We start from the raw sequence: 27141 nt of genomic DNA, 5'->3' as shown, positions 1-27141 counted from the left end.
AAAGCCTTGCAGCCTTGCTCCTAGTGAGAGACATGCTGCTGAGGTGGAGGCTCTGCAGTAAACAACACACTCCTTCAGAATGACCCCCAGAGAGTGTATAAGAAAGTCCACAACCAGAGGTTGTGGCTTACCAGACCGCTTTATGTGCCCTCCGGATTCCACAGCTTGGACCCCCAGACAGATGCAGAGCTGCAGCAGCCAGCGCCGATCAGTGTGTGAACGCTGATAAAATGGCGCCGGAGTGAGGAGGGGGGGCGGGGCTTAGTCCAAGAGCGGGAACCGGAGGGCCAAGGAGAAATACAGGGGAGGGAAACATCTCCTCAGAGAGGAGTGTCCTCCCCTGAGCTGAACGGCCGGTGGGCGGCGCCGCACTGTCCCCTTGCATGACTGACATGCAGGGGCAGTGAAAACGAAAGTAGGCCGCAGCCGAAGCCGGGGCCTAAATTTTTCCATGCGGCCGACGAGCAGGCACCCTCGGCGCGGTTCTCAGGAAAAAAACCAGAGAACCGGCCGGAAATCACAGCAAAGTTATATAACACACTCTCCCCACAATAAATGTACAAGGGACCCTTCAATAACGTCTCAATACTTAGCTTATGAAACGCAGGGCCAGGTCCCTGAGGGATGAGCGCTCCGTCCGGCAGGGTCCTGAAAGGGCTGCGGATGGAGACCGGTCTCCTGCAAAGCAGTGAGAACCGTGATGGCTCCCACTTCAAGCGAGAGCCCGAGGGATGGTGAAGGAGCGCGGCATGTAAGGCTCCAGCCCTGTAAATCAACCTTAACAGCACCGCCGGCACAGTGGGGTGAGAAGGGACATGCCGGGAGTCCAGCTTGGACCCGCTTTTCTTCCAACTCTTTAAAATCAAAAATCAAAAATGAATGCATGTGTGGATGTGTGACCTCCTGAACACAAAGCATTGAACTGGCTAGATTTGGTCATCCAGGGGGTGTATATGCTCGGAGGGAGGAGCTACACTTTTTAGTGTAGTACTTTGTGTGTCCTCCGGAGGCAGAAGCTATACACCCATGGTCTGGGTCTCCCATAAGGAACGATGAAGAAAAAAAAATGCTCGGATGGAGGTGCGGGCTTCAAATAATGGTGTCTGAAGTCGGCGAGTGCGCAGATGGAGCTCTCATCTGCACACGTGCCGCCTGTGATCTCCCAGCAGATGACTTAAGGAAAATGGCGCTTGGAGGTGGCGCGTGCGCAGATAAGATCTCGGCTTGTCATTGTGCCAAGAGCTTAATCTGAGCACACGCCAACTCTGGGCGCCATTTCTTTGAAGCCCGCACCGCCGACAGAGCATATGTGACACCCGCCACATCGCCCTGATCCAAACAGCCAGCACGGCAGCCCGCACCGTAGCCAGCACGGCAGCCCGCACCGTAGCCAGCACGGCAGCCCGCACCGTAGCCAGCACGGCAGCCCGCACCGTAGCCAGCACGGCAGCCCGCACCGTAGCCAGCACGGCAGCCCGCACCGTAGCCAGCACGGCAGCCCGCACCGTAGCCAGCACGGCAGCCCGCACCGTAGCCAGCACGGCAGCCCGCACCGTAGCCAGCACGGCAGCCCGCACCGTAGCCAGCACGGCAGCCCGCACCGTAGCCAGCACGGCAGCCCGCACCGTAGCCAGCACGGCAGCCCGCACCGTAGCCAGCACGGCAGCCCGCACCGTAGCCAGCACGGCAGCCCGCACCGTAGCCAGCACGGCAGCCCGCACCGTAGCCAGCACGGCAGCCCGCACCGTAGCCAGCACGGCAGCCCGCACCGTAGCCAGCACGGCAGCCCGCACCGCAGCCAGCACGGCAGCCCGCACGGCAGCCAGCACGGCAGCCCGCACGGCAGCCAGCACGGCAGCCCGCACGGCAGCCAGCACGGCAGCCCGCACCGTAGCCAGCACGGCAGCCCGCACCGTAGCCAGCACGGCAGCCCGCACCGTAGCCAGCACAGCAGCCCGCACCGCAGCCAGCACAGCAGCCCGCACCGCAGCCAGCACAGCCCGCACTGCAGCCAGCACAGCAGCCCGCACCGTAGCCAGCACAGCAGCCAGCACAGCAGCCAGCACAGCCCGCACTGCAGCCAGCACAGCCCTACTCCAGCACTGCCCCCTGTGACCCCGCTCCACTACTGCTGCCGCCCCCCTCCGGTAAAACACCAGAGTATAAGACGGACCCCATTGTTTTGTTACCTTTTTTTCTTCATGTCAAAATAGAGAGTGCGTCTCATAAAACAAAAACTACAGCACCTCTCTTGCCTATTCCACTTTTAAACAGTAAAATGAAGCCCTGTCCCCGGGTGTCCAACCATGACCCCGGATGCAGGACGTTGTGCGGTGTACGGGGATGAGAAGTGGGTGGGGGTGGGGAGGGGTGGGGGGGAGAATTCACACACTGGGGATGGCGATAGGTTTATAGTATATACCATAGGAGCTCAGATCAAGTGTATGAGCCCTCACATATAGATGATCGGGGACAACAGATGTCATCACAGCTCAGTTTTAAAGACAATCAAAACAATAGGTATGTAGAACACACAGCACTTCACACCACACACACACACACACACACACACACACACTTGCTACTTTACACATACACAGTACATACAGGCAAGTACATGCGCACACAGTGAGCTCAGTTCAAGTGTAGGAAGCCTCATCGCATGAAATGCTGGTGACAGCTCTGTGTTCATCATGGCTCATCTGCTTTATACGGCGCCCCGGCGCACACTCTACGCCGCGCCCCGGCACACACTCTACGCCGCGCCCCGGCACACACTCACCTTCATCCTTCTGCAGAGTTGAGCGTCTTTCCGTCACAATAGAGGAGCTCAGAGCCCTGGAGGCTTGTGGTGTGCAGGCTGCTGGACTTCTATGTGACTGCAGTTCTCTGTAGCTGTCGTTACTGGAGGTCTGGAAACAAATTGAGAATCCAATTATCTTTTTGATACGAGACGAGGTGACTGCGGATTATCAGGAGTGAACACAGAAATCACGAGCAGCAGAAATGTAACGGGTGATCCAGCTCTGGCCATACCAAAATCCGTAATAAAACCTCACATTTATTAGAATAAACGTTACACATCGGGAGACACCGGGGCTGCGCGTTCCAAGCGAAAGCTTTTAATCCTGACTTAATCATAAGATTCGCTCTAAACACTTAGACCCGGTGTCTCCCGATGTAGATCATGTTTATATATGTCCCATTTTTTAAAGCTTTTTTTTTACCCAAAAACGTGAAGTTTACAGAGTTAGATGTTGCGGATGCCGGATCATCGGTAAAATTAATGCTGCTCACGTTCAGCCAGGATCAGGCCTGGATCAGATCTCACCTGACTCGCCTCCTGCGCGCTTTGTGGGCTGATGGTGGCATCTGACCGGGCATAGGACGGGGTAGAAAGATTGGAGTCCAGTTTTGGATCCAGTGAGTGAAAAGTATCCGACAGGTGGTTATCATGAGCCGAAATATCAGCGGTAACAGAAGGAGCTGGGATAAGCGAAAAGAAGGGGAATTAGTAAATCAATAAATCTACATAAAGTTTTAACTTACCTTCCAGAAATGAAATGAGAACCCCAGACATCTTTTTCTCTATCGCTTCATTGGGGGACACAGGAGACTGTGGGGGACCTGTGTCCCCCAACGAAGGCTCAGAGAAAAAGATTTTACGGTGAGTACACAAAAAAGAGAATTTTGTTTACTTACCGTAAATTCTTTTTCTTATAGTTCCGACATGGGAGACCCAGACCATGGGTGTATAGCTAGCGACCTCCGGAGGACACACAAAGCACTACACTCAAACGTGTAGCTCCTCCCTCCGGGCTATATACACCCCCTGGATGACAATCTACCCAGTTCAGTGCAAAAGCTGAAGGAGGACATCCACCCATAAGTAGAGATAGAGTAAAACTCGGCAAAACCAGAACTCTGTCTACTAACAACAGCCGTGAAGCACACGGAACAAAAACTGCCAACAGGCAACAGGGAGGGAGCTGGGTCTCCCATGTCGGAACTATAAGAAAAAGAATTTACGGTAAGTAAACAAAATTCTCTTTTTCTTTATCGTTCCTTATGGGAGACCCAGACCATGGGACGTTCCAAAGCAGTCCATGGGTGGGAAATAAACTAAACTGAGAAGTAGGCAAAACCTAACTTCACAAATGGGCGACAGCCGCCTGAAGGATGAGTCTGCCCAAGCTCGCATCTGCCGAAGCATGAGCATGCACTTGGTAGTGCTTAGAAAAAGTGTGCAGACTGGACCAAGTGGCAGCCTGACACACCTGCTGAGCCGTAGCCTGGTGCCTGAAAGCCCAGGAGGCACCGACAGCTCTGGTCGAGTGCGCCTTAATCCCCGACGGGGGAGGCACCTGAGAAGACTGGTAGGCATCGGATATGGCCGACCTAATCCAACGAGCTAGGGTCGGTTTAGAAGCCGAAAGGCCCTTGCGCTGACCCGTGGTTAGCACGAAAAGTGAGGTGCACCGCCGAAACACGGCGGTGCGAGACACATAGATGCGGAGCGCCCGCACCAAATCCAAGGTGTGCAACGCCTTCTCAAAGCGATGCACAGGGGCCGGACAAAGAGAGGGCAATGAAATGTCCTGGTTAAGGTGGAAGGAAGACACCACCTTAGGAAGAAAGTCCGGAGTCGGACGAAGAACCACCTTGTCTTGGTGAAACACCAAAAAGGGGGATTCCGAAGAAAGCGCAGCCAAATCGGAAACTCTCCTGAGAGAAGTTATGGCTACTAGAAAGACGACTTTCTGTGAAAGTCTGGACAAAGGAACCTCCCTGAGAGGCTCAAAAGGGGGTTTCTGTAAGGCCGTGAGGACCAAATTAAGGTCCCAGGGATCCAAGGGTCGTCGGTAAGGAGGAATGATGTGAGATGCGCCCTGCATGAAGGTGCGCACCTGAGCCAGTCGAGCGATACGCCGCTGGAACAATACCGACAAAGCCGACACCTGTCCCTTAAGGGAATTGAGGGACAGACCCAAGTGTAGACCTGACTGTAGAAAAGACAGGATGGTCGGCAAGGCGAACGGCCAAGGAGCATGGCCGGAAGAGCGACACCAGGACAGGAAAATTTTCCAAGTCCTATGATAAATCCTAGCCGAGGAAGACTTCCGAGCCTGAGTCATGGTGGAGATGACCTCAGAGGGAATGCCTGAAGCCGTCAGGATCCAGGACTCAAGAGCCACGCCGTCAATCTGAGAGCCGCAGAATTCTGGCGGAAGAACGGACCTTGAGAGAGAAGGTCTGGGCGGTCCGGGAGATGCCACGGGATCTCTACGGACAGGCGGAGCAAGTCTGGGTACCAGGCTCGCCTGGGCCAGTCCGGAGCAATGAGTATGACTCGACGGCCCTCCATTCGGATCTTGCGCAGAACCCTGGGCAAGAGCGCTAGAGGGGGAAACACATAGGCCAGACTGAACTGAGACCAATCCTGAACCAGTGCGTCTGCTGCGAAGGCTTGAGGATCGTGGGAGCGAGCCACGTAAACCGGAACCTTGTGGTTGTGCCGGGAAGCCATTAGATCTACTTCCGGAGTGCCCCACTTGCGGCAGATTGATCTGAACACTGACGGATGCAGGGCCCACTCGCCGCCGTCCACGGTTTGACGGCTGAGATAATCGGCCTCCCAGTTTTCCACGCCTGGGATGTGGACTGCGGATATGGTGGACTTTGAGTCCTCCGTCCACTGGAGGATTCGTTGAACCTCCAACATCGCCAGACGGCTGTGAGTTCCGCCCTGGTGATTGATGTAGGCAACCGCTGTCGCGTTGTCCGACTGAACCCGAATGTGCTTGCCCGCCAGTAGGTGGTGAAAGTCTAGAAGAGCTAGAAACACAGCTCTGATCTCCAGCACATTGATCGGGAGGGCTGATTCGGACGGAGTCCAAGTGCCCTGTGCTCGGTGATGGAGAAACACCGCTCCCCAACCGGAGAGACTGGCATCCGTGGTGAGAATCACCCAGGACGGAGTCAGGAAGGACCGCCCCTGTGACAGGGAGAGGGGCTGAAGCCACCACTGAAGGGAGTTCCTGGCCTGTGATGACAGAGCCACTAGCCTGTCCAAAGAAGAGATCCGCTTGTCCCAACAGCGGAGAATGTCCAGCTGCAAGGGACGCAGATGGAACTGGGCAAAGGGAACCGCTTCCATGGACGCCACCATCTGACCCAGCACCTGCATGAGGCGTCTGAGGGAATGACGGCGGTGCCTCAGCAGAGAGCGCACCGCCAGACGAAGGGGACTGCTGTTTGACTAAGGGCAACTTGACAAGTGCCGGCAGAGTCTCGAATTGCATCCCTAGGTACAAGAGTACCTGGGTCGGGGTCAGAGTCGACTTGGGGAGGTTGACAAGCCACCCGAACTGAATTAGCGTGGCGACAGTGAGAGAGACACTCCGTTGGCAGTCTACACTGGATGAGGCCTTGACTAGAAGGTCGTCCAGGTAAGGAATCACTGCCAATCCCTGGAGGTGCAGGACAGCAACCACTGCTGCCATGACCTTGGTGAACACTCGGGGGGCCGTGGCTAAGCCAAAGGGAAGAGCCACGAACTGGAAATGTTCCTCTCCGATCGCAAAGCGTAGCCAACGCTGGTGTGAAACCGCAATAGGCACATGCAGATAGGCATCTCTGATGTCGATGGATGCGAGAAAATCTCCCTGGGTCATTGAGGCAATGACCGATCTTAGAGATTCCATGCGAAAGTGCCGCACCTGAACATGCTTGTTGAGAAGCTTGAGATCCAGGATGGGCCGGGAGGAACCGTCCTTTTTGGGAACTAGAAAGAGGTTTGAGTAGAAACCTCTGAACCGTTCCCGGGCGGGGACCGGAACAATTACACCGTTGGTCTGCAGGGATGCCACGGCCTGAGCGAAGGCGGCGGCTTTGGAGCAGGGGGGGGTGGACAGAAAAAATCTGTTTGGCGGGCTGGAAGAAAAAGGTATCCTGTAGCCGTGGGTGATGATATCCCGCACCCACTGATCGGAGACGTGTTGCAACCACACGTCGCCAAAGTGGGAGAGCCTGCCCCCGACCAAGGACGTTGCTGGCGCGGCCAGATAGTCACGAGGAGGCTGCCTTGGTGGCAGCGGCTCCTCCGGTCTTTTGAGGACGCGGCTTTGCGCGCCAGTTGGATTTACGATCCTTGGCGGTAGTGGACGAGACCGTGGGCTTAGAAAATGACCAGTTAGAGGAAGGAAACCTCGATTGGTTCCTGCCCTGGGTAGGTTTCTTGGGTTTAGCTTGTGGCAAGGAAGTACTCTTTCCGCCAGTAGCCTCCTTAATTATGTCATCCAGCTGTTCCCCAAACAGCCGTGACCCAGTAAAAGGGAGACTCGCAAGGTACTTCTTAGAGGAAGCGTCCGCTTTCCACTCTCGAAGCCACAAGATCCTGCGGATCGCGAGGGAATTAGCGGAGGCCACTGCCGTGCGGTGAGAAGCTTCCAGGACGGCAGACATGGCGTAGGATGCAAAAGCTGAAGCTCGGGCGGTTAAAGCATCCATCTCAGGAATAGAGTCTCTGGAGAGGGAATGAATCTCCGCCAGAGAGGCAGAGATAGCCTTAAGAGCCCACACCGCCGCAAAAGACGGAGAGAAGGAGGCTCCTGCCGCCTCAAATACAGACTTGGCCAGAAGGTCAACCTGGCGGTCAGTGGGATCCTTAAGAGAAGTGCCGTCGGCCACCGCAACTACTGTGCGGGATGAGATTCTGGACACTGGAGGGTCTACCTTTGGGGACTGGGCCCAGTCCTTAACCACCTCCGGTGGAAACGGGAAACGGTCATCTGAACTACGTTTCGGAAAACGTTTGTCAGGACAGGCCCTTGGCTTGTTAACAGTGGTCTGAAAGCTGGAGTGGTTAAAAAACATACTCCTAGGCTTCTTAGGAGAGGTAAACTGGTGTACCTCTACCAGAGAGGGTTGATCCTCTGACTCCTGTGGGTTAAGGTTCAGTACGGAGTTAATGGACGCAATCAAGTCACTAACGTCCGCATCGCCCTCAGACAAGTCAATGGGGTACATAGAGGCAGAGTCTGAGCCCACAGTAAATGAATCATCCTCGCCCTGCACCTCGGCTTGTGAATCAGAGCCGTGGGACGAGGAAGGAGGAGGGTCCGTGCGTCTCCGTTTGGGGGGACGGGGTCCAAGGACATGCTCTGAGGGCTCTGCAGAGCTCTGAGCAGCAGAGACACCCGAGAGGGGGGCTGAGAGGGAGGCTGATGCATAGACAGCAGCGTCTGAGACAGCTGCCCCATGGAATCGGCAAACGACTTGGAAAGAGCCTGTGTAAAGGATGCTACCCAAGCCGGGGGTTCAGCCACCGGGACCGAAGCAGCCGGAGGGACCCCTGCGGAGGCTCCAGGCTGAGACACAACCATATTAGCACAGTTATCACAATGTGGGTACGTGCTAGGCTCTGGCAGAATTAGCTTGCAAGCAGTGCATATAGCATACATGTTTGCAGCCTTGCTCCTAGTGACAGACATGCTGCTGTGGAGGAAGCTCTGCAGCCAAAACACACTCCTGTAGAAAGCCTGAGTGTATAAAAATCCACAACCATAGGTTGTGGCTTACCAGCCCTGTTCTCTGTGTGTCCTCTGGATTTCACCGCTCCCCTGTAAAGTGACAGCTTCCAAAAAGTATGCAGCAGTAGCATCCAGCGCTTCTCAGTGATAAAAACGCTGAGAAAATGGCGGTGGGAGAAGGAGGGGGGCGTGTATAAGCCCAGGAGCGGGAAAAAACAGAGGCCAGAGAGACACAGGGGGGTAGACAGAGGAGGGGACATCCCCCCAGAGGGGAGTGCCCTCCGCTCTGCTGGCCGGGCGGTGGGCGTCGCTGTATGCAAAACATACAGAAGAAGCCAAAAACGAAACTAGGCCCAAACTGAAGCCGGGGCCTAGATTTTAAAGTGCGGCCGACGAGCAGGCACCGTCGGCGCGGTTCTCATGGGAAATTCCCAGAACCGGCCGAAATTAACAGTAACGCTAAAGCACATACTGCCCCCATAATAAAAGTACCCGGGACCCCTGAAAAAACGTCTCAATACTTAGCTTTGAGACGCAGGGCCATGTCCCTGAATGGGGGTTAACGCTCCTTCCAGCAGGGACCAGACAGGGCTGTGGATGGAGCCGGCCTCCTGCAAGCAGAGAGGACCGTGGAGGCTCCCACTTCAAACAGAGCCTCGACAGAGGATGCGAAGGAGCTCGGCATGTAAAGGCTCCAGCCTTATTAAAATCAACCTTAACAGCACCCCGCAGAGTGGAGCGTGAAGGGACATGCCGGGAGTCCAGACTGGACCCGCTTTTCTTCCAAATCTTTAAAACATTAAAATAAAATTGAAAAAAATATGAGGAAAAAAAGTGTGTGTGATCCTCCTGGAACACAAAGCGTTGAACTGGGTAGATTGTCATCCAGGGGGTGTATATAGCCCGGAGGGAGGAGCTACACGTTTGAGTGTAGTGCTTTGTGTGTCCTCCGGAGGTCGCTAGCTATACACCCATGGTCTGGGTCTCCCATAAGGAACGATAAAGAAATCTTTATGTTCCTCCTGTTATACTGAAGCGTTGAGTAAGAAGCTGCAGCTGCATCCCCCTCCTCTCCCCTCATGCAATTACTGTTTTACACTACGATTTTAGGAACTGCAGACTGTTGGCAGGTTAACAAGATAACAGAATTAAAAGGGGTATTAGAAATTGATGACCCATCCATAATACAGGTCCATGATCGATATGAGATTAGTGGGGTCTGGCAGCTCTGATAAGTGTGTAGCGGCCGCTGCAGAAAACTGCGGATCAACTTGTAGGAGCCGATCTGATGCTACACAGTGAATAGAGCAGATGGGGTGGGAGTTCCGGTTGTCGGACCCCCATTATCGGATATTGATGACCTATCACCAATATTAGATGCCCGGACACATCCTTGTATCCTTCCTTATTGGTCATGTGAAGGTGGTCTGAGCTGTAGTATGTTTGTTTAAACGTAATAAGAATATCTGTGTATGTAAATAATCAAAATGTAGATGTAGTTGTATAATAATCTGTCTATGTAGCAATTGCACAGATCTATAATACACCCTGTTCAAAGTTTTATAGTCATGAAGGGGTTACCAAGGATAAGTGAACAGATGTACAAATAATGGAAGTTTTCAAATAATGAGCAAAAGTCTTATCAGTAATGTTCACACAGAAAGAATGTGCAATGAACAAAGACGTGTTTTACAAGATGCTGTGAGAAATTAAGGAGTGGAGAACTCCCTGTTTAGCTTCAAGGCCAAAGTAGCTTTTCTGTATAATTGGGTGTCTTCCAATATACGAGTTCAGTTGGTGATGCTGGCTCAAGGAGAACATGTCTTATGTATTCATTGTCTGATACATTGATATATCGGCACTGGTATACAGCTAATACGGCACCGTCTCTGAATATCCCAAACGAAGACTCCATTAGCAGTCTTCACCCAAATTCCTCCCTTGACAGTCACATCCAGATCCTACTTACAGTGAAAGCTGAGGTTCCTTCCCAGAGAGGCGCTGAGGTCTTTGGTGTATTTCTCTATGATTTGCTGGATGTGGCCACGACTTTGCGCTGGACACAGGTAATGGCTCCATGTTGTTGCTGTTGACGGACCGGAGAGGTCCTTATGTTCCTCCACACTGGACTCCTTGCATCTCTGGGGGTCTAAAAATAACATATTACAATATTAGTCCTCCTGACCCCTGCGCTTCATCTCACCAAGATTGTGGGATTTATTTAGACTAATCTACCATGTCCCAGTCAGATAAAGATCATGGCATTTGTCAAGACACAACGTGCAGCAAAGTGTGATGTGAACCCAGAGCACGGTGCTAATACCAACCGGAGTTTGCAGGACTCGTCTCCGTCTTCTCGCTGCTCAGGAAGCTGCCGGATGATATGGTTGTGGTGGACAAGTAGTCGGCGGCTGACGTCGGGCTCCTTCCTTGCTCCGTTGGCCCCTGCACAGAAATACAGACTTATACCGTTCCCCAACCGCAGTGGACAACAAGTCTCCAAGACAGTCTGAGCTCAGATCAAGTGTAGAAACCACCACAAGATGTGTCTGGTGAGAAGGAGGATGCATCACGGCTCAGATAAGACACACGACGGACACAGCCACACAGCGAGGAAACTTCCACAGGTGCCTGGAGTAAGAAAGCCTCGGGACCACCAGATAAATGCCGGTGAGCTACGGTTTTACCACAGCAGTAGTCCTAAGAAAATCCTCAGAACGGCTTCTGCAGAAAACCGCAACTGTTGGATGCGTTGGATTCCCTCATTACCATCAATGGGGAAACCCACGTCAAATCCCCCAAAAAACTGCAGCACCGACACCACAAGGGTCACACCAGGACTTGTGAAAGTTCCCCCAACACTCACCCTGGACCCCACAGGCACAACAGAAAACCATCGGCTTCTCCGCTCTAGATAAATCACGTACCGGTGTCACCGATACTCAGATTTGGCCATTTTTCATCATTGATCATTTTTCCAAAAATGACCTCAGATGGACTTAGTCTATAGATGGCGATGGGAGTTGTAGTTCTACTTACGAGGCCGGACGCTCCTTCCTCCGATAAAACGCGATTAGAGGACGTATCACTGTCACTGCGCAGGATCTCGTGCAAAAATAAAGGAAAAGAAAGATCTGGGGGGAAAAGAAGGGAATTTTGTTACTTACCGTAAATTCCTTTTCTTCTAGCTCTTATTGGGAGACCCAGACGATTGGGGTATAGCTACTGCCCTCTGGAGGCCACACAAAGCACTACATCAAAAGTGCAAGGCCCCTCCCCCTCTGGCTATACCCCCCCCGTGGTATCACGGGTTCTCCAGTTTTAGTGCCAAAGCAAGAAGGAGGAAGCCAATAACTGGTTTAAACAAATTAACTCCGAATAACATCGGAGAACTGAAAAAACCGTTCAACATGAACAACATGTGTACCCGCAAACAACAAAAAAACATCCCGAAGGACAACAGGGCGGGTGCTGGGTCTCCCAATAAGAGCTAGAAGAAAAGGAATTTACGGTAAGTAACAAAATTCCCTTCTTCTTCAGCGCTCTATTGGGAGACCCAGACGATTGGGACGTCCAAAAGCTGTCCCTGGGTGGGTAAAGAAATACCTCATGTTAGAGCTGCAAAACAGCCCTCCCCTACGGGGGTGTCACTGCCGCCTGCAGGACTCTTCTACCTAAGCTGGCATCCGCCGAAGCATAGGTATGCACCTGATAATGCTTGGTGAAAGTGTGCAGACTGGACCAGGTAGCTGCCTGGCACACCTGTTGAGCCGAAGCCTGGTGACGTAATGCCCAGGACGCACCCACGGCTCTGGTTGAGTGGGCTTTTAGCCCTGAAGGAACCGGAAGCCCCGCAGAACGGTAGGCCTCTAGAATTGGTTCTTTGATCCATCGAGCCAGGGTGGCTTTAGAAGCCTGCAACCCCTTGCGCGGACCAGCGACAAGGACAAAAAGTGCATCGGCACGGCGCATGGGCGCCGTGCGGGAAATGTAGATTCTGAGTGCTCTCACCAGATCTAGCAAACGTAAGTCCTTTTCATACCGGTGAACCGGATGAGGACAAAAAGAAGGCAAGGATATATCCTGATTAAGATGAAAAGAGGATACGACCTTAGGGAGAAACTCCGGAATAGGGCGCAGCACTACCTTGTCCTGGTGGAACACCAGGAAGGGAGCCTTGGATGACAGAGCTGCCAGCTCAGACACTCGCCGAAGCGATGTGATCGCAACAAGAAACGCCACTTTCTGTGACAGCCGAGAAAAAGAAACTTCCTTCAGAGGCTCGAAGGGCGGCTTCTGGAGAGCAACTAGTACCCTGTTCAGATCCCATGGATCTAACGGCCGCTTGTACGGGGGCACAATATGACAGACCCCCTGCAGGAACGTGCGCACCTTAGAAAGACGTGCTAGACGCTTCTGAAAAAACACGGATAGTGCCGAAACTTGCCCTTTAAGGGAGCTGAGCGACAAGCCCTTTTCTAACCCCGATTGCAGGAAGGAAAGATCGGATCTGATCTTGCGTAGCACTCTGGGCAAGAGCGCCAGAGGCGGAAACACGTATGGGAGCTGAAACTGCGACCAATCTTGAACCAAGGCGTCTGCCGCCAGAGCTCTTTGATCGCGCGACCTCGCCATGAATGCCGGGACCTTGTTGTTGTGCCGGGATGCCATTAGGTCGACGTCCGGCACTCCCCAGCGGCGACAGATTTCCTGAAACACGTCCGGGTGAAGGGACCATTCCCCTGCGTCCATGCCCTGGCGACTGAGGAAGTCTGCTTCCCAGTTTTCTACGCCTGGGATGTGAACCGCGGATATGGTGGATGCTCTGTCCTCCACCCACATTAGAATGCGCCGGACTTCTTGGAAGGCTTGCCGACTGCGCGTCCCTCCTTGGTGGTTGATGTATGCCACCGCTGTGGAGTTGTCCGATTGGATTCGGATCTGCTTTCCTTCCAGCCACTGTTGGAAGGCCAGTAGAGCAAGATACACTGCCCTGATCTCCAGAACATTGATCTGAAGGGTGGACTCCTGCGGAGTCCACGTCCCCTGAGCCCTGTGGTGGAGAAATACTGCTCCCCACCCTGACAGACTCGCATCTGTCGTGACTACTGCCCAGGATGGGGGCAGGAAGGATCTTCCCTGAGACAATGAGGTGGGAAGGAGCCACCATTGTAGGGAGTCCTTGGCCGTCTGGGAAAGCGAGACTTTCCTGTCCAGGGACGTTGACTTCCCGTCCCATTGGCGGAGAATGTCCCATTGAAGTGGGCGCAGATGAAACTGCGCAAAGGGAACTGCTTCCATGGCTGCCACCATCTTCCCTAGGAAATGCATGAGGCGCCGCAAGGGATGCAACTGGCCCTGCAGGAGAGATTGCACCCCTGTCTGTAGTGACCGCTGCTTGTTCAGCGGAAGCTTCACTATCGCTGCTAGAGTATGAAACTCCATGCCAAGATACGTTAGTGATTGAGTCGGTGATAGGATCGACTTTGGAAAGTTGATGATCCATCCGAAAGACTGTAGGGTCTCCAGCGTAGCATTCAGGCTGTGCTGACATGCCTCTTGAGAGGGAGCTTTGACCAATAAATCGTCTAGGTAAGGGATCACCGAGTGTCCCTGAGAGTGCAAGACTGCTACCACCGCCGCCATGACCTTGGTGAAGACCCGTGGGGCTGTCGCCAGACCAAATGGCAGAGCTACGAACTGAAAATGGTCGTCTCCTATCACAAAACGTAGAAAACGTTGATGTTCTGTAGCAATTGGCACGTGGAGATAAGCATCTTTGATGTCTATTGAGGCAAGGAAGTCTCCTCTGGACATTGAGACAATGACAGAACGCAGGGTTTCCATCCGGAACTTCCTGGCGTGCACATGTTTGTTGAGCCGTTTTAGGTCCAGAACAGGACGGAACGAGCCGTCCTTTTTTGGAACCACAAAGAGATTGGAGTAAAACCCTTGCCCTTGTTCCTGAGGAGGGACTGGGATCACCACTCCTTCCGCTCTTAGGGAGTCCACCGCCTGCAGCAGAGCATCTGCTCGGTCTGGATGTGGGGAGGTTCTGAAGAACCGAGCTGGAGGACGAGAATTGAACTCGATTCTGTACCCGCGAGACAAAGTGTCCGTCACCCACCGGTCTTTGACCTGTGACATCCAAATGCCGGAAAAGCGGGAGAGCCTGCCCCCGACCGGCGATGCGGAGGGAGGGGGCTGGAAGTCATGAGGTCGCCGCTTTGGAAGCGGTACCTCCATTTGCTTTCTTGGGGCGCGTGTGAACCCGCCACGAATCTGAGTTTCTTTGCGTCCTCTGAGTCCCTTTGGACGAGGTAAATGGTGTCTTGCCCGAACCTCGAAAGGACTGAAACCTCTGCTGCCACTTTTTCTGCTGAGGTTTGGTTGTTCTGGGTTGTGGTAAAGAGGAGTCTTTACCCTTGGACTGCTTAATGATATCAGCCAATGGCTCGCCAAACAGTCTATCTCTAGATAAAGGCAAACTGGTTAAACATTTTTTGGAACCAGCATCTGCTTTCCAGTCCTTTAACCACAAGGCTCTGCGCAAAACTACCGAATTGGCGGACGCCATTGAGGTGCGACTGGTAGATTCTAGGACCGCATTGATAGCGTAAGACGCAAACGCCGACATCTGCGTGGTAAGGTGCGCCACTTGCGGCACTGCTGGATGTATGATAGCATCCACTTTTGCTAAGCCAGCTGAAATAGCCTGGAGTGCCCATACGGCTGCGAATGCCGGAGCAAACGACGCGCCGATAGCTTCATAGACAGATTTTAACCAAAGGTCCATCTGTCTGTCATTGGCATCTTTAAGTGAAGCGCCATCCTCCACTGCAACTATGGACCTAGCTGCGAGTTTGGAAATCGGGGGGTCTACCTTTGGACACTGTGTCCAGCGCTTGACCACCTCAGGGGGGAAAGGGAAACGCGTATCTTTAGATCGTTTAGAGAAACGCCTTTCTGGGTGAGCGTCGTGCTTCTGGATTCATTCTCTGAAGTCAGCGTGATCCAACAAAGCACTCAATTTACGCTTGGGATAAAGGAAACGAAACTTCTCCTGCTCCGCAGCCGCCTCTTCTGCTGAAGGGGCTGGGGGAGAAATATCCAACAGCCTATTGATGGCTGAGATAAGGTCGTTTACCATGGCATCCCCATCAGGGGTATCCAGGTTGAGAGGGGTTCCAGGAATGGATTCCTGATCACTCTCATCAGACACATCACAGGGAGACTGATTGCGCTGAGACCCTGAGCAGTGTGATGACGTCGAGGGTCTTTCCCAGCGAGCTCGCTTAGGGTGGCTGGGGCTATCATCTGAGTCATAATCCTCGGCCTGTGAAGCCGGGGACCCCCCTGTGGGCTGGATTAATTCCAAGTGAGGGGGACCTGAGGACAGAGGCCTCGCCGTGCCCAAAGACTGAGCCCCATGCATAGATTGCAAGGTTTCAAGGATTTTTGCCATAGACACAGACATATTATCAGCAAAAACTGCAAAGTCTGTCCCTGTCACCGGGGCAGAACTTACAAGCGTCTCAGCCTGGGTCACTACCTCTCCTGACTCCGGCTGGCGAAGCAGCACCGGGTCGGAGCATTGCACACAATGGGGGTCATCGGAGCCTGCTGGTAGATTAGCCCCACATGCAGCACACGCAGTATACACAGCCCTAGCCTTGGCAGCCTTGCGTTTTGAGGATGGCATGTTGTTGCTTCCACAGAGGGATCTGGGAGATGCAGCCAGAAGCGACCTCACAGTGCAAGAAATACAATATCTCTATATCCTACACAGTACACCGATACACCGTGAGGCACTAGAGGGACCAGCACAGAAAAATCGCTTACCGCCCGCTTAAAAAGCGGGTGTGTGGTCGCCAGATAGCCCCTAGTCCAGGTCTCCCAGAGCCTTGCGTCCTTCCTCCAGCCAGACTGCATGTAATGGCTGCCGGCGTCCTGAGAGAGAAGGGGGGCGGGCCCTGGGCGTTCCTGGCTAAGAGCGGGAAGCCTGCTTCCCTCTGTGCCTAGTGTGAGGGCTGGAGCATGTAAATCAGGCTCCAGCCCTCGTCGCTGCTAGCGAACAGCGTCTCTCCCCTACCCTGAATGACAGGGTGGGGGCGGGAACGAATCGGAGCTGCCGGCGTCCTAGGCCCAAAAAGCCGGGGACTCAATTTATAACCGCCGCCGCCGTAAAAGCGCGGACGGCGGATCCCCGGCGCACCACAAGTCACAGCAGCGCCGCCCGGTCCAGAGGGGGTCGGCGCTGCGTTCCCATACACAAAAAATCCCCCAGTAATCTGTAGGGACACTAACTCCAACGTTGCGGTCCCCGGCGCACTACAACACCCAGCCAGCCCGGAGTGTGTCTGTGCCTGCCGGGGACACAGAGTACCTGTATGATGCAGGGCCTGTCCCTGATCGTACTCCTGCTCCGTCTCCATCAGGTTCTAATGGGTCTGTGGATGGAGCCCGGCGTCAGAGCTGAGAGGCCGGCAGGATCCCACTTCCACAGAGCCCTACCAGGGGATGTGGAAGGAAAACAGCATGTCAGGCTCCAGCCCTGTACCAGCAATAGGTACCTCAACCTTACAACACCATCCAGGGGTGAGAAGGGAGCATGCTGGGGACACTATATGTGTCCTCTTTTCTTCCATCCGAAATAGTCAGCAGCTACTGCTGACTAAAATCTGTGGAGCTATGCATGGAATGTCTGACCTCCTTCGCACACAAAGCTAAAAACTGGAGAACCCGTGATACCACGGGGGGGGTATAGCCAGAGGGGGAGGGGCCTTGCACTTTTGATGTAGTGCTTTGTGTGGCCTCCAGAGGGCAGTAGCTATACCCCAATCGTCTGGGTCTCCCAATAGAGCGCTGAAGAAAAGATACTTAAAAGGTTAATGCTTCAGACACTGAAGGCCATTATTATTTTTCATAACTAGATCGTGTTTTTTTTAAAAAAATAACATCATGAAAATGGCAAAGTGGTATTTTATGATCTGTCCCACTGGAAATCCTGCGCCTGCGCTTTGTGCCTGCCGTCTCTGCGCGGTGAAGTTGTAGTGACCTTGCGGCGCCTGCGCACAGCAAAATTGAAGACTGCCCTGGGAAGGGTGCAGTGTCCAACTTTGCTGCGCGCAGCTGCCGCAAAGTCACTACGACTTCACCGTGCAGGGGAGAGACGGCAGACAATGCGCAGGCGCAGGATTTCTGGCCGCGCACCTGACGTTACAGGCATACTAAAGTGCAATGGAGGAGGAATCCTGTATAATGAAGACCGGAGGCCAGTTTATATTCCGGTCAGCGCACGCCCATAGCCCTAAAGATAGAAGATACTGTATATAAGAGGATTTTGCCAAAATGACCCCGTGCCCCCACCCAGGAGTTCACAAAAAAAATCTCGCCCGTTTTTCTCAGCTGCTTTTGACCGAAACATGCAATAATATGCGATCAAAACGGACCCAAAATATTAAAAAAAAACAAACAAAAAAAAAACCTTGGTAGGGGAAAAGAAAAGCCCTCACCCAGCTCATCAATAGAAAAATAGCAGAAAAACAAGATAGAAAATAGTTATAAAAATAAATATTTAAAAAATGATCTGGGTTTTTCTTTTCAACCACTAAAAAGCAAGTTTACTGTTGCAGTAATCGCGCCGACCTGAAGAATCAAGTGGCCAGATCAATTTTAAGGCACAATGACCAAACAACCCCCCCCCTTTTTTAATGGTAAAATAAATGGTGTTATCCAAAAACATAAATAAAATTAAAAAAAAAAAAATTGCCACAAACAAAATTAAAAACAACAGACAAAAAAGCCGAACCCTTGCACTGTCAGGTCAGTGGTAAAAGTTGATAAAAGTTGTATGAGAAGTAAATGACTGTTCCCTGCAAGTCGTCCGCAAAAGGTTACAGAAAATGCAGCAGAGCGACAGCCCGTAGGTGAGGAGCTTACTTCATCTGGTCGATGGTGCACAAGCTCCCCTGCCGGGGCGCTGCCGGACCCCCATGAGCTCCCCTGCCGGGCGCTGCCGGACCCCCATGAGCTCCCCTGCCGGGGCGCTGCTGGACCCCCATGAGCTCCCCTGCCGGGGCGCTGCTGGACCCCCATGAGCTCCCCTGCCGGGGCGCTGCCGGACCCCCATGAGCTCCCCTGCCGGGGCGCTGCCGGACCCCCATGAGCTCCCCTGCCGGGGCGCTGCCGGACCCCCATGAGTTCCCCTGCCGGGGCGCTGCCGGACCCCCATAAGCTCTCCTGCCGGGGTACTGCCGGACCCCCATGAGTTCCCCTGCCGGGGTACTGCCGGACCCCCATGAGTTCCCCTGCCGGGGTACTGCCGGACCCCCATGAGTTCCCCTGCCGGGGTACTGCCGGACCCCCATGAGTTCCCCTGCCGGGGCACTGCTGGACCCCCCATGAGCTCCCCTGCCGGGGTGCTGCCGGACCCCCATGAGTTCCCCTGCCGGGGTACTGCCGGACCCCCATGAGTTCCCCTGCCGGGGTACTGCCGGACCCCCATGAGGTCCCCTGCCGGGGCACTGCTGGACCCCCCATGAGCTCCCCTGCCAGGGCACTGCTGGACCCCCCATGAGCTCCCCTGCCGGGGCACTGCTGGACCCCCCATGAGCTCCCCTGCCGGGGCACTGCTGGACCCCCCATGAGCTCCCCTGCCGGGGCACTGCTGGACCCCCATGAGCTCACCTGCTGGGGCACTGCTGGACCCCCATGAGCTCACCTGCTGGGGCACTGCTGGACCCCCATGAGCTCACCTGCCGGGCCACGGGACCGACCCCCATGATCTCACCTGCCGATACATGGGACGCCTCTAATGCCAGGGTCTCTCGCCATGATAGCTTCACGCTGCTTTGGTTCGGGGTCCCGTCATTGATGCCGGCCGATAGCCGGGACAGGTCGCCTTGTATTAAAGTGGAGTCACTGCTCATCTTGGACACGTCTGGGTGACATCGCGCAGCTTCACCGTGTCCTGATCGGTCACTCCGGCCTGCATGATAATTGTCCACAGCAATCAATTACAATACTTCTGAGCACCAAAGTAATAAACCAGAAGACATCGCGGGATCCGGACTTTCAGGCCTTCATAGGACGTGCTAGGATCTTCCTTACCTCCCTGGCTGTCTCGGAGTTCAGAATACCCGGTGCTGGAGCGTCGGCCGCTGCCGCAGGGCGTCTCCACCTCCAGGATGGCGCTCAGCTCGTGCTGCTGCAGGAAGGGACCCAACTTGGTCTTTGTGACCGGTGGCTTAGAAGGTCTCCACCTCTGCCCTCTACCGGGAAGTCTCAGAGAAACATTACTGGACTCAAAGTCTATAAAACACAAGAAAGAAGGGAATTTTGTTTACTTACCGTAAATTCCTTTTCTTCTAACTCCTATTGGGAGACCCAGACAATTGGGTGTATAGTTTCTGCCTCCGGAGGCCACACAAAGTATTACACTTTAAAAAGTGTAACCCCTCCCCTCTGCCTATACACCCTCCCGTGCATCACGGGCTCCTCAGTTTTGGTGCAAAAGCAGGAAGGAGGAAACTTATAAATTGGTCTAAGGTAAATTCAATCCGAAGGATGTTCGGAGAACTGAAACCATGAACCAAAGAACAATTCAACATGAACAACATGTTTACACAAAAGAACAACAGCCCGAAGGGAACAGGGGCGGGTGCTGGGTTTCCCAATAGGAGCTAGAAGAAAAGGAATTTACGGTAAGTAAACAAAATTCCCTTCTTCTTTGTCGCTCCATTGGGAGACCCAGACAATTGGGACGTCCAAAAGCAGTCCCTGGGTGGGTAAAAGAATACCTCGATAAAAAGAGCCGTAAAACGGCCCCCTCTTACAGGTGGGCAACCGCCGCCTGAAGGACTCGCCTACCTAGGCTGGCATCTGCCGAAGCATAGGCATGCACCTGATAGTGTTTCGTGAAAGTGTGCAGACTCGACCAGGTAGCCGCCTGACACACCTGCTGAGCCGTAGCCTGGTGCCGCAATGCCCAGGACGCACCTACGGCTCTGGTAGAATGGGCTTTCAGCCCCAAAGGAAGCGGAAGCCCAGAAGAACGGTAGGCTTCCAGAATCGGTTCCTTGATCCACCGAGCCAAGGTTGACTTGGAAGCCTGCGAACCCTTACGCTGGCCAGCGACAAGGACAAAGAGCGCATCTGAACGGCGCAGGGGCGCTGTGCGAGACACGTAGAGCCAGAGAGCTCTCACCAGATCTAACGAGTGATTATCCTTTATTAACCCCGGTACATCACATATCCTCAGGGATACCAGGCCGTATAGGTTATAGCTCTGTGTTGAGCCACCGCTGAAGTCACAGGTGTTTTGTGCCTCCCCTGATGAACGGACATTGAGAAACGCGTCGGGAGTCACCTGTTTTTGTTCACCAAGGGTCAGCCACAACAGGGCCAGCTGTGGACTGCCCTTGTAAGGGCGGGAGTCATTGTGCGCAATTTAAGGGTCAGTTAAATCCCAAACAGGGCTGGTGACCAAGCCTTGACTCCCTCCGTGTCGGTACCTGGACCTCACAACACGGGAGAACCTTGATCCATTGGCGGGACGAAAGAATCGGGTGAGACTGTTCCACTTATGGTGGTTTTTGACTTTGAGTCGTCTTATCTGCATGTTTGCATGTTACATGTATCTAACATAGGTTACCCGTTTGGGGGTTAGCATTCCCTGGAGATTACTTTTTATGATACATGTCTCTGCGCAATTCGTCCCCCCACGGTTTAGTGCAACACGTATGATCAGCAGGGCGAGGGATTATATTTCACCCTTGTAATTTGGCACCATTACTGAATGGGTCAGGTGTCGATTTGTGTCTCAGTCTGCCTTTGTTGGCATGTCATACATGCATAACCAGCTGGGTAAATAATCGCGCTCATTCATTTTTGCCTCATTGATTGAGCTTATTGGCGTATTGTCCCCATGAGGATCACATGCATGTTTGGCAAGCTGTATATATCCATTAATTAATTCAGTTTGCTGGAAGTGCCATTAAGAGTGATTGATATATGAGGTTAAGCTCCCGTGTTGCTGATAAGGGGTGACGCTTGTTTCGTACCCCTGTACTTTGAAACATGTTGACGCCATGAATATATGAATCAATTGGCCTCAACATTTTCTTTGGTTTTTAATGGTGTTGGGATCACTATACATTTTTTGGTTTCATTTTAATATACCCCATTAAAGGTTAAGTTTTATCATCACATGTTGCTATATCTGCATTAACTGTTGTACATGTTGGAATTTATCTCTGATACCTACTGGTGTAGAATTTGCTATTTTTATACTTTGAACCCTTACGCTGGCCAGCGACAAGGACAAAGAGGGCATCTGAATGGCGCAGGGGCGCCGTGCGAGACACGTAGAGCCGGAGTGCTCTCACCAGATCTAATGAATGCAAATCCTTTTCACATTGGTGAATTGGATGAGGGCAAAATGAAGGTAAGGAGATATCCTGATTTAGATGAAAAGGGGATACCACCTTAGGGAGAAATTCCGGGACCGGACGCAGAACCACCTTATCCTGGTGAAACACCAGAAAGGGGGCTTTGCATGACAGCGCTGCTAGCTCAGACACTCTCCGAAGTGATGTGACTGCCACTAGGAAGACCACCTTCTGCGAAAGGCGTGAAAGAGAAACATCCCTCATCGGCTCGAAAGGTGGTTTCTGAAGAGTCGTTAGCACCCTGTTAAGATCCCAGGGTTCTAGCGGACGCTTGTAAGGTGGGACTATGTGGCAAACCCCCTGCAGGAACGTGCGTACCTGCGGAAGCCTGGCTAGACGCTTTTGAAAAAACACGGAAAGCGCCGATACTTGTCCCTCGAGAGAGCCGAGAGACAAACCCTTGTCCATTCCGGATTGAAGGAAAGACAGAAAAGTGGGCAAGGCAAACGGCCAGGGAGTGAAACCCTGATCAGAGCACCAGGATAAGAAGATCCTCCACGTCCTGTGGTAGATCTTGGCTGACGTTGGTTTCCTGGCCTGTCTCATAGTGGCAATGACCTCTTGAGATAACCCTGAGGACGCTAGGATCCAGGACTCAATGGCCACACAGTCAGGTTGAGGGCCGCAGAATTCAGATGGAAAAATGGCCCTTGAGACAGCAAGTCTGGTCAGTCTGGTAGTGCCCACCGTGAGATGCCACAGATCCGGGAACCACGACCTCCTCGGCCAGTCTGGGGCGATGAGGATGGCGCGGCGGCAGTCGGACCTGATCTTGCGTAACACTCTGGGCAGCAGTGCCAGAGGGGGAAATACATAAGGCAGTCGAAACTGCGACCAATCCTGAACTAATGCGTCTGCCGCCAGAGCTCTGTGATCTTGAGACCGTGCCATGAATGCCGGGACTTTGTTGTTGTGCCGGGACGCCATTAGGTCGACGTCCGGCGTACCCCAGCGGCAACAGATCTCTTGAAACACGTCCGGATGAAGGGACCATTCCCCTGCGTCCATGCCCTGGCGACTGAGAAAGTCTGCTTCCCAGTTTTCTACGCCCGGGATGTGAACTGCGGAGATGGTGGAGGCTGTGGCTTCCACCCACAGCAGAATCCGCCGAACTTCTTGGAAGGCTTGACGACTGCGTGTGCCGCCTTGGTGGTTGATGTACGCCACCGCCGTGGCGTTGTCCGACTGAATTCGGATCTGCCTGCCCTCCAGCCACAGCTGGAACGCCTTTAGGGCTAGATACACTGCCCTTATCTCCAGAACATTGATCTGAAGGGAGGACTCTGTCGGAGTCCAGGTTCCCTGAGCCCTGTGGTCTAGGAAGACCGCTCCCCACCCTGACAGACTCGCGTCCGTCGTGACCACAGCCCAGGATGGGGGCAGGAAGGATTTTCCCTTCGACAAAGAAGTGGGAAGAAGCCACCACTGAAGAGAGGCTTTGGCTGCCCGAGAAAGGGAGACGTTCCTGTCGAGGGACGTCGACTTCCTGTCCCATTTGCGGAGAATGTCCCATTGAAGTGGACGCAGATGAAACTGCGCAAATGGAACTGCCTCCATTGCTGCCACCATCTTCCCTAGGAAGTGCATGAGGCGCCTCAAGGGGTGTGACTGGGCTCGCAGGAGAGATTGCACCCCTGTCTGTAGTGAACGCTGTTTGTCCAGCGGAAGCTTCACTATTGCTGAGAGAGTATGAAACTCCATCCCGAGGTAAGTCAGCGATTGTGTCGGTGTCAATTTTGACTTTGGGAAATTGATCCACCCGAACCTCTGGAGAGTCTCCAGAGCAGTGTTCAGGCTGTGTTGGCATGCCACCCGGGAGGGTGCCTTGACTAGAAGATCGTCTAAGTAAGGGATCACCGAGTGTCCCTGAGAGTGTAGGACTGCCACCACTGTTGCCATGACTTTGGTGAAGACCCGTGGGGCTGTCGCCAGGCCGAAAGGCAGTGCCACGAACTGAAGGTGTTAGTCTCCGATGGCGAAACGCAGGAAGCGCTGATGCTCTGGTGCAATCGGCACGTGGAGATAAGCATCCCTGATGTCGATTGATGCTAGGAAGTCTCCTTGGGACATCGAGGCGATGACGGAGCGGAAAGATTCCATCCGGAACCGTCTGGTTTTCACATGTCTGTTGAGCAGTTTGAGGTCCAGAACGGGACGGAATGATCCGTCCTTTTTTGGCACCACAAACAAGTTGGAGTAAAAACCGCGACCACGTTCTTGAAGGGGAACAGGGATCACCACTCCTTCTGCCTTCAGAGTGTTCACCGCCTGAAAAAGAGTATCGGCTCGCTCGGGGGGCGGAGATGTTCTGAAGAAACGAGTCGGGGGACGAGAGCTGAGCTCGATCCTGTAACCGTGAGACAGAATGTCTCTCACCCATCGGTCTTGGACATGTGGCAACCAGGCGTCGCAAAAGCGGGAGAGCCTGCCACCGACCGAGGATGCGGTTTGAGGAGGTCGAAAGTCATGAGGAGGCCGCCTTGGGGGCGGTTCCTCCGGCGGTCTTTTTAGGACGTGACTTAGACCGCCATGAGTCAGAGTTCCTCTGGCCCTTCTGTGGCCTGTTGGACGTGGAGAATTGAGATCTGGCTGAGGGCCGAAAGGACCGAAACCTCGGTTGTATCTTCCGTTGCTGAGGTCTGTTTGGTTTGGACTGGGGTAAGGACGAGTCCTTTCCCTTGGATTGTTTAATAATCTCATCCAATTGCTCGCCAAACAGACGGTCGCCAGAAAATGGCAAACCGGTTAAGAACTTCTTGGAAGCAGAGTCTGCCTTCCATTCGCGTAGCCACATGGCCCTGCGGACTGCCACTGAATTGGCGGATGCTACCGCTGTACGGCTCGCAGAGTCCAGGACGGCGTTCATGGCGTAGGACGAAAAAGCCGACGCCTGAGAGGTTAAAGACACAACCTGCGGAGTAGAGGCACGTGTGACTACATTAATCTCAGACAGACAAGCTGAGATAGCTTGGAGTGCCCATACGGCTGCAAATGCCGGAGCAAAAGACGCGCCTATAGCTTCATAGATGGATTTCATCAGGAGCTCTATTTGCCTGTCAGTGGCATCCTTGAGCGATGAACCATCTGCCACTGCTACTATGGATCTGGCCACCAGTCTAGAGACTGGAGGATCCACCTTGGGACACTGAGCCCACCCCTTAACTACGTCAGTGGGGAAGGGGTAACGTGTGTCATTCAGGCGCTTAGTAAAGCGCTTGTCCGGAAATGCTCGGTGCTTCTGGACCGCATCTCTGAAGTTGGAGTGATCGAAAAACGCACTCCGTGTACGTTTGGGAAACCTAAACTGGTGTTTCTCCTGCTGTGAAGCTGACTCCTCTATCTGTGGAGTTGGAGGAGAAAGTTCTAGCACCTGGTTGATGGACGCTATAAGGTCATTTACTATGGCGTCCCCTTCGGGTGTATCAAGATTGAGAGCAACGTCAGGATCAGAGTCCTGTGCTGCCACCTCCGTTTCATCCTCCAGAGAGTCCTCATGCTGAGACCCTGAGCAGTGTGATGAAGTCGAGGGAAGCTCCCAGTGAGCCCGCTTAGCCGGTCTGGGACTGCGGTCCGTGTCGCAGTCCTCACCGTGGGACCTAGGAGTCACCCCAGGAGCAGTTTGCTGCGCCGACTGAGGGGGACCTGGGGGCAATGATTCAACAGTGTCCTGGTCCTGTGTTACCGATCTGGACTGCAAAGCTTCTAGTATCTTAGCAGACCATCTGTCCATAGACTGAGCCATGGATTGTGAAAGTGACTCAGAAAGTTTCTCAGCCAACACTGCAAACTCTGTCCCTGCCACCTGGACAGTGGAAGCCGGTGGTTCTACCTGGGCCGAGGGTCCCACCAGTGCCTGAGGCTCCGGCTGAGTGAGTGCCCCAGGGGCCGAGCATTGCACACAATGAGGGTAGGTGGAACCTGCAGGTAACATAGCCGCACAAGAGGTACAAGTTGCAAAATAAGCCTGTGCCTTGGCACCCTTGCTTTTTGCGGACGACATGCTGTTGTCTCCTGTTAGAGCAATCAGTGAGGGTATATAGCCAAAGCAAATAATGCGGCCGAATAGAGCAAATGTATACACAATATGGATATATATATACACTTCGGCACCCAGGGGGGCCAGCACCTGGTAACTGGTGCAGCTTACCGACCGCCCTCAGCGGTTGTGTGTCCACCAGATTCCCTGCCTGGGCCTCCCAGAGTTGTGGAGCTCGGTCTGAAGTTCTCCACCGGCAGCAGTGATGATAACAATGGCTGCCAGCGTTCTCAGAGGAGGAGGGAGCCGTGGGCGTGCCTCAGAAAGTGCGGGAATCTGGTGCCCCACAGTGCTCAGTGAGGGGGGAGGAGAACACCTAAGTATGCTCCAGCCCTCACCGCTGACGTCCAGTCTAGCGTCCCGCCCTTAGCCCTGACTGGCAGGCCCGGGGGCGGGAGTATGCGGTACTAGGCCGCAGAAGCCGGGGACTAAATTTAGTAACGTGGCCGGCAAACAGGCGCGGTCGGCGCGGTAGTCCCGGTCGTCACAAAAAAACAGCAGCCGCTGCAGCGTCTGTTACACAGGCGCTCCATGCACCGTCCCCAAGGGGACACAGAGTACCTCTGAGAAGCAGGGCCCTGTCCCTGATGATACCCGGTCTCCTGTCCGTCAGATTCCCCCAGGGGCTGCGGAGGGAGCCCGGTCCCAGTGCATGGGGACCGGTTAGGATCCCACTTCTCCCAGAGCCACTAAGGGATGGGGAAGGAAACGGCATGTGGCTCCAGCCTTTGTACCCGCAATGGGTACCTCAACCTTAACAGCACCGCCGACATAAGTGGGGTGAGAAGGGAGCATGCCGGGGGCCCTGGGGCCCTCTTTTCTTCCATCCGATAAAGTCAGCAGCTGCTGCTGACTAAAATGTGGAGCTTGCGTGAATGTGTGCCTCCTTCAACACAAAGCATAAAACTGATGGGCCCGTGATGCACGGGAGGGTGTATAGGCAGAGGGGAGGGGTTACACTTTTTAAAGTGTAATACTTTGTGTGGCCTCCGGAGGCAGAAGCTATACACCCAATTGTCTGGGTCTCCCAATGGAGCGACAAAGAAAAATAAATATATAAAACTAGTTAATAAAAAATTAGAAAAACCCTCAAACTATTCGTTAGCTGTGCAATCTTCCAGTG

At 53.6% G+C, this 27141-nt stretch overlaps 1 protein-coding gene and 1 non-coding gene across 2 annotated transcripts in view; both read right to left on the bottom strand.

Moving 5' to 3' along the window:
* LOC142290039 (uncharacterized) overlaps positions 1–27141 on the bottom strand; it is a 218899-nt gene that overhangs the window by 85023 nt on the left and 106735 nt on the right. Inside the window, exons 18-24 of the mRNA XM_075333986.1 lie at positions 19644–19844; positions 19324–19521; positions 11571–11665; positions 10859–10976; positions 10501–10680; positions 3332–3486; positions 2783–2912 (exon numbers count right to left, since the gene is read on the bottom strand). Coding sequence (XP_075190101.1) covers positions 2783–2912; positions 3332–3486; positions 10501–10680; positions 10859–10976; positions 11571–11665; positions 19324–19521; positions 19644–19844 — 1077 coding nt within the window. The remainder of the gene's footprint in view (positions 1–2782; positions 2913–3331; positions 3487–10500; positions 10681–10858; positions 10977–11570; positions 11666–19323; positions 19522–19643; positions 19845–27141) is intronic.
* On the bottom strand, positions 11434–11502 carry LOC142292833 (small nucleolar RNA U2-19). The gene has a single exon (XR_012750852.1). It is a non-coding gene; the product is annotated as a small nucleolar RNA U2-19 (small nucleolar RNA).

The sequence above is a fragment of the Anomaloglossus baeobatrachus genome, chromosome 2 (assembly GCF_048569485.1).
Source record: "Anomaloglossus baeobatrachus isolate aAnoBae1 chromosome 2, aAnoBae1.hap1, whole genome shotgun sequence".
In the NCBI taxonomy this organism is placed as follows: domain Eukaryota; kingdom Metazoa; phylum Chordata; class Amphibia; order Anura; family Aromobatidae; genus Anomaloglossus; species Anomaloglossus baeobatrachus.
The sequence above is the reverse complement of the archived record's forward strand: the minus strand, read 5'-3'. Positions and strand labels throughout refer to the sequence as shown.